Raw genomic sequence first — 7,942 nt, 5'->3', positions numbered from 1 at the left:
TCTTTCTAAACAAATTTAGTCTCAATGTTGTTTGTTCTAACGTTTTAAAAAAAAAATGTTATTTTATGATAATAAATATGGGAATTTGAAATATATGAAAATATAAAAAAAATATCTTAAATATTTTGACGCTTAAAAATATATACACGGGAATGCGAGATATTTGGTGTATAACAAAAATGAAGGGTAAACATTTTAAACAATGCAAATTTGATTGGCCTCAAAAGACGAAAAAATGTGATTACACAAGATATATACTAGAGTCATCATGTAAAGAACGATTGTTATCGTCGTTGATCCATTGAATCTTATAAGTGTATAAAGTCGCATAAGGATCGGGGGAACTAAAAAATAATAAAATAAATAAATAAAAAAGGAATTTATCTTCATTGCATGCATCCTACATTTTTTTCAAATACTCCCACATGATTTATGCATCTTCACTCATATTTTACATATACTCAACAATTTCTTATGTCATGCATAATGAATTAATCATGCATATCTTATGTGTATATCTTATTTATATTCAACAACTTTTGTATCACATTATTCATTACATTGCAATTACCATATCCATGTTTCCTTTAAAAACAAGTTTATCTCTTTTTATTTACCTTTTAAAACTTGTTTGTCATTTTATTTACGTCGATCTACGCATCGGTAATCAATCCGAAGACGATCACATTATTTATGTCATCATTTTATTTATGTCGATCTACACATCGGTAATCAATCCGAAAATGATCACATTATTTATCAACAAATTGGTAAGCAATCCAAAAACGATCATCATTTTATCTACGTCGATCTACGCATCGGTAACCAATCCGAAGAAGACCGTGCTTTTTATTTGCGTCACTCAACCTTGGTAAGTCATTTTGTCGATCTACGCATCGGTAACCATCCGAAGCTTTTTAGTTGCGTCCCTCAACCATTGGTCAGAGTCATTTTTATATTTTATTCATTTATGTATTTATTTTTCCCAATCATCAATTTTATTTTACATTTTTTTCATCATACGAATCAACTTTTTTTTTTATATATAAATTATTTTACTATTTCTCCTACATTTGAAATTAATTTACTTTCAGACTTACAAAATTTAGGTCCTTATATTTAATTATCTTTTTACCACGTATTAAATAGGGGCAGCTGTAGTACCTAATTTTTGTCCGAATAATTTAAAATTATTTTAATAATAATATATTTAATAAACATTTTATAATGATTATCAAAAATCTAAAATTATCATTATTTTACAAAAAAAATAAAAAAAATTCTAAAACAAAAAAGAAACTGTAGGTTACAACTCTTTCAACCAACACAAGTCTCTTTCAATCTCATTTTACCACCCAACGTTTCCTTGACAGCTTCACCAACACATGGTTCACAGCAACAAAAACATGTTTCCTTCCTATGTCACCCTTTTGTCTTGTTTGTCTTCTTAAGATTAGGGATGGCAAAAAATCCGCACCCGCGGATACCCACCCAAACCAGTTTGATTTGGGCGGGGAAAACCCGCTTTGATTGGGTGCGGGTGCGGGTGCGGATTTTCCCCGAAATTAAATTTCGGGTGCGGGGACGGGTGCGGGGGTGATGATATCCACCCCGCACCCGCACCCAAACCCGCCCCGCAAGTATTATTAGAGTAAATTTTGAATTTTCTATACATATACATATCAAATATATTTAACATTTTTTTAAATATTAAAAATTATAATCTTATCTCTATATAAAATAATTTTTTTATTTTATTATTATCTAATAATAATTATTTTATTATATTAATTATAATAGATATGATTTTTTAAATTTATAATTTTATATATATAAATGCGTGCGGGCGGGTGTGGCCGGGGAAACCCGAAACCCGTTGTGGGCGGGGATGGGGGGTTTAATTTTCACACCCGCTATGAAACGGGTGCGGGTGCGGGTTTTACCCGATTAGTCGGGTGCGAGGGTGGAGGAGGCAAAATCCGCCCCCGACCCGCCCCGTTGCCATGCCTACTTAAGATCATGTGATAATCGACTCCCGAACTCAAAATCCGGTTTCAAAGACCATTTTTTAATTTTTAAGGGTTTTCCAATATTTTCCCTATTTTAAAATAAATTTTGGTGGCGACTCCATTGAATTCGATGAAAACTCGAAATTTTAGGTTGCGACAAATTTGGAATTTTACACAAATTTTCACAATGTAAATTTTGATTTAAAATAGTTACACGATCTTTTGGGAATTTCCTATTTCAAAAATTTTCTATTCTATTTCGACAATTTCAAAATTTCAGAAATTATCTATTCTAGAATTTCCTATTTCTATTATGAAAATTTCATATTTTTATTTTGAAAATATTAATTAATTTTTCTATTTCTTATTTTGGAAGTTTCGTATTGTTTGAAACTTTTAATTTTGTTTTTTGAAAAACTGAAAATTACGCTTTCGATGTTTCACATTAATCAAAAAATTTCGAAGCTACCTTTAACAAAAGTTTTAGAACTTTCAAAATTTTGAAACGTCGATTTTTCGAAAACCATATTTTTGAAATGTAATTTTACATTTTGAAATTTTCGAAGAAGATTGAGATTTTGAATGTTTCGAAAATTTAGAATTTTACTGCAATTTTTTAAATGTAAATTTTATTTTAAAATAATTACAATATTTGTTTGTAATTTCCTATTTCGAAAATTTTCTATTCTATTTTAAAAATATCTAAATTTTTAAAATTTCCTATTTCAAATTCTTTCTATTTTTATATATAATAAAATAAGTAAAATAATCTCTTTAAATATATTAGAGGTAAAAGATATAAGTGAGGTGGCAAGTAGAAAATTTATAATAAAGTTGAATTATTTTTAAGCTTAATTGCAGTTTTAGTCGTCATATTTTTATTGATTCACGAAATTGGTCTCACTATTTTGGTCAATCACTCTAATTTTTTAACTAAAAAATGATGACGTGTGATGTTTCAAATAACATGACATATAATACGATGATGTAGAATGATAAACACCCATGAAATTAAAATATAACATCGTAAAAACTTATATTTCAACTTTAGAATTTTTTCGTATTTTTAATTTAATTAATGATATATGAATAATTAATGTATTTAGATAGTTTTATATCATATAATTGTATTCCACTTCATTAAAAATATGTCAAACCGTCATTTTTAGTTCAAAAATCTAAAAGAGAGACCAAAACTATCGACTTTTAAAATAGGGGATCAATTATATAAATTGATAATAATAGAGAGACTAAAACTGCAATTAAACTTTATTTTTAATACAACCCAACAATCATTTTCGGAAGTTTTATTTTTAAATTTTAAAAAAACAATCTAGTAGAATTGAGATTTGATAGTCACTTATAAATCACTTGAGGAACTTAACTAGAGTATTATTTGGTTACACCTTCCTAACTAAAGTTTAGTTGGATGTAGTATCAAACAACTAATTATTTAGAATCACAATATTTTTTCATATTAAATTTTTTTAAGTAATTTAAATTCAAATTCATTTTAAATTGATGATTACCTAATCACTGAAAATAAACATTTTTTCACTGATAAAATTCTCCTATGTATATTCTTTTATATTTTTCATTCCAAAAAGTGTATTTTGCAAGCAGCCAAAAAAAATCACAACATCCATAAAATTTGTTGTCAGCCCAAATTGGCATTTACCGTGGCTAATAAATTAGGTAGAAATGAAAATATAAGATTGACTTAGCGGTTAAGATGAATGAGTTAGCGAGCAGAGCGACAAGAAAATCGAGGATTCGATCTCCACTTCCAATAAATTATATCAGTTACTAACAATCCTAACATTGACGGTAATAATCACCATTACTTTTTCCATTATTTGCTTCCTCTTGCAATGCTAGAGCATGCTCAAGTTTAACCTCAACCTCACCCATTGTTGGTCTTTCATTTGATTCAATATTCAAGCATCTTTTCATTACATCCATGAACACTTCCAAACATTGTGGTGCAATCAATCTCATGAGAATAGGATCAATAATCTCATAAGCTGTAAACTTCTCCAAAAAGTTAGCTGGATTAATTAGATTAATTGACTCTTGTAAAGTCAAATTCGGATTCTCTAACATGTTCATCTTATCATAGATGGTATGCCTGTAGTTTGTGCATATTACTTCAAGTAGAACCATACCAAAGGAGTAAACATCACATTTATCGGTGAAAATATTGGTGCGGATATACTCCGGTGCCATGTAAACAAATGAACCTGTCATGTAAACAAAAGCAATTAGTCTTTTTTTGTTCTTCACCCTCCGGTTCTTAGAGAAAATGAGCTTTTATATGAAGTTTAGTGGAACAGTAATTAAAGTCTAGCTAAATATTGTTCTAGTCATATTCAATATAGTCACTTAATCTAATTTAACTGCTGAAAATTGAAATCATCTACAACCATGTTACGAAAATAAGAGTAAAGGCCAAAACTAAGTTCATGACAATTTTGCATACACCATTTTAGTTTTTCAGAAATTTTCTTTCATAATTAATTAGCACGAGAATGAAAATATTAGGACTTACTCATCTCTTATACAAACTAAAAAACAATGGATTTATTTGTCCGAGTTTTTATTATTCTTATTATTAGAAAAAACTCAAGTCTTACATTAAAAAGTGATGAGATCTGAAAAGAGTAAAAAAAGATTGAGATTAGTCACCTTGGAAAATAAGGATTGATTAACACCAATATAAAAACATAATCTACACACCAAACTCAATTTTAAAAAGAACACCTACTGGTTTAAGGCCTATAGAACAACAGCTTTATCTAGTTCAATCCTAATAGAGTTCAAATAGTTTCTATCCTAGACTGTTGCAGTAATAAAACACCAACAATCCAAATACACCGAAGTGTAGAACTCAATAACGATGAACGTGAGAGAATGTATTGAAAAAAAAACCGAATCCTGTATTGATAAGAGATAAGACTGGAAAAAAGTTTATAAAGAGTGACATTTTGCATCTTAAGCATGGTACACGCGCAGCAGTTTCAAACAGAAGTTCATAACGAATTTGAGCGTTTACTCCAAAAATAAAAGAAAAAAATTTACCAATAAGGATGTCGACTTTAACTGGTTTTGGCTTCGATTTATAAAGCTTCCCTTGTAAGGAAAATCCAAGATGTGAGAGTTTCGGTACCATACTGTCATCTAACAGAATGGTTTGAGGCTTAATGTCGCAATGAAAAATCGTGCACTTTGCTCCTGTATGAAGGTAGTGTAGTCCTTTTGCAGCTCCAATGCATATTTCAAGCCTTTTCTTCCATGAAAGTAGTTCCATATCCCTTGAACATAAGTGATCATAGAGAGAGCCATTGACCATGTACTCATAGACAAGAATCCTCTCATCTTTCTGGTCACAGAATCCTATTAAAGATGTCAAATTTGGGTGATGAAGCTGGCAATGAAATTCAATTTCCTTCTTGAACTTCCATTGATCAAATATATTTCTCATCCGCTTCAATGCTATTGGATAATCAGTTTCACCATTATGTGTGATATAACCTTTGTACACTATACTGAATTTTGTTTTCCTAATTTTTCTATATTCATCAAAGTTATTGGTTGATTTCTTAAGATCTTCCAGAGAAAATTTATGGCATAGCTCTTCTATGATTGTTGGATATTGTTTCTTGGATGAACTTGTATGCTTTGACTTATATTTTAGAAGCATCTTTTCAACTTGAGAGTTCTGTTTGATAGCCAAGCCTACATTGAATCATGAAACATGAATGCCATTTAGGGGTGGTGGCAAATGCATCATATAATTCAACTAAAAGAAGCTTATTGGCAGTGAGTTTTACAAAATCACATTGACACTTTATCGAAACTCTAAAATGTAACTTTCACCAATATCACATTAGCTAACCATGCTTTTGTGAGATATTTCCAAAATATTGGATAATATATGTATGTATAATTTGTTATACATAGTATGATATTGATGTTGGTCTTTTCTAACATGGGGTCCTGAGGCTCGCGAAACAGAAGCATTGGTTTGCCACCAGACCAGTGCAATGCTTCAATAAATAACTGAACGTTAAATGTATATAGCCTTTCGTAAACAGTGGCAGAACCAAGAATTGCAACTTTTCTCAAGTGACATTATTTTTCCTATAAATAGGGTCACTTTGGACATAATGCAAACAACGAATTCAAATATTTTGTCATCCATTTTCTTTCACTCATTCTCATATACTAAGTCAACTTATTCTTTTCTAATGCATGAGAAAAGAATAGGTAACATTATTTTGTAACATACTATTGAAAGATATTCTTGGTGTGATAGTGCAAATCATATCAAGGTTTCCAAAGTACCCTGAAGGGGATTCGCTGGTTATCTCATTTGCATCCGATTGGTGGGGGCGAATCGAACCTAAAGGCTAGTGTAACAACAGGCTTTGGAATTTGCTACATATAATCTTCATCAACAACTTCACTATTAAAGTCTTGCAGCAGTTGTCACCAACACAGATCCAACAGTTTTAACTAAACTTACAGTGAATCTAAACATGCATTATCACTTATATCAATGAAGTTCAATACTACAAATCTGAACTATTTTAATTGAAAAAAATACCAGAAGAGTGATTTGAATTGTGATCAGATACATTTGTCAAAAAGAAAATGAAATATTTCATTTAAGAAAAAGAGATAAACACAGAAAACTTAAAGAATTTTGTTTTATAAAAAATGATAAAAGAAAGTTTGATACATCAATATCTCATTTATGTCTATCTCTCTTTGAAATATTCTCATTTCATTTCTTTTGAGAAAAAGAGAGACTCCCAACTTGCATAATTTACATGTAAAATCTTGATTTTAGATGTAATGCATAGATAGCTAAACAAAAAAATTTGCAAGCTTTTGTGTTCTCATTCAAAACAGAACAACCATGGTTTTTGAGTGAGTTGTGACTTGGAGTTAAAAGGCTTATCAACTTACCAATTAGAGTTGGGTTTAGGTAAAGGAACTAGTCTCTCAAAACATGATGAACCATAGTTTGAATCTAGTTAAGAGAGGTTTCCACATTTAATCACAGCACAATTTGCTCATTAAAATTATATTAAGGTTGTATCAGCCTAGTCCTCTACATTATCAATATTCTAAAATAATTTTGAAAATTGCAAATTATGAATCAAGTTGGTCCCTTATCTAAATATGTTATCAAATGCATTCCTTACTTAGTTTCAAATTCAATACCAATATTACTAATTTAATGTCATTTTAGTAGGATATTTTGAAATATTGATATATGAATGACTAAAATCATATACGTTTTTTGGTTTTAACCTGCTCTCTTAATTTAATGTTCGGTCGAGAGACACAAAAAATTGTTTCAAACTCGGATTAAATTGTACTTCTTAACTGAAATTCATTATTCACTTTATATAATTTAAAGTCCAGATTTGTACTTTTACTCAGCAATGAACGTTTACATGATCTATCTATCTAGCAAAAGGAATTTGGAATATTTATTTAAACGATCTCAACATTAAAAGCGGTTTTATATAAAATAAAATGAAATTTTACCTCGATCAATCAATCAATCCATGATGCGTGGAGCGAAGCTGGAAAGTATTGCCGTTTCCGGAAAAGGGTTTGATGTTGACTTGAGACTTGAGTGTTGAGACCGGAATGTAGTGATGAAACTTTTGTATGCTTTTTTGAGAAAGTTTAGAAAATTAATTGAATTTATTTTTCATTAAAAAGAACCTTTAATAGTCAAGGCATCACAGTATTCACATATATTCAATATAAAAAAAAAAGGATGATGCACATTGAATATCAACCTTTGAATTTGTGATCTCACTTAATAATTTTAACTATCATAATTAAATAACTATTTATTTAATAGTTTATATTGTCACTCAAGTCCGATCATGCTGATCCACAATAACAATAAT

At 29.7% G+C, this 7,942-nt stretch overlaps 1 protein-coding gene across 1 annotated transcript; it reads right to left on the bottom strand.

Annotated features, from left to right (window-relative positions):
• Positions 1-3,700: 3,700 nt before the first annotated feature.
• Positions 3,701-7,828, bottom strand: LOC101508105 (receptor-like protein kinase ANXUR2). Its single transcript, XM_004491830.4, has 3 exons — positions 7,569-7,828; positions 5,088-5,744; positions 3,701-4,249 (listed from the first exon to the last, which is right to left on the bottom strand). Exons 2-3 carry the CDS (start codon positions 5,707-5,709, stop codon positions 3,825-3,827), a joined length of 1,047 nt encoding a protein of 348 aa, XP_004491887.1. The 5' UTR covers positions 5,710-5,744; positions 7,569-7,828; the 3' UTR covers positions 3,701-3,824.
• Positions 7,829-7,942: the final 114 nt, after the last annotated feature.

Source organism: Cicer arietinum, chromosome 3 (assembly GCF_000331145.2).
Source record: "Cicer arietinum cultivar CDC Frontier isolate Library 1 chromosome 3, Cicar.CDCFrontier_v2.0, whole genome shotgun sequence".
In the NCBI taxonomy this organism is placed as follows: Eukaryota; Viridiplantae; Streptophyta; class Magnoliopsida; order Fabales; family Fabaceae; genus Cicer; species Cicer arietinum.
The sequence above is the reverse complement of the archived record's forward strand: the minus strand, read 5'-3'. Positions and strand labels throughout refer to the sequence as shown.

Excerpts from the sequence above, each read along its gene's own strand:
- LOC101508105 (XM_004491830.4), bottom strand. The coding sequence starts at position 5,709 with ATGCTTCTAAAATATAAGTCAAAGCATACAAGTTCATCCAAGAAACAA. Across the intron at positions 4,250-5,087 it reads TAAAGTCGACATCCTTATTG|GTTCATTTGTTTACATGGCA; the intron begins GTAAATTTTTTT and ends TTTACATGACAG.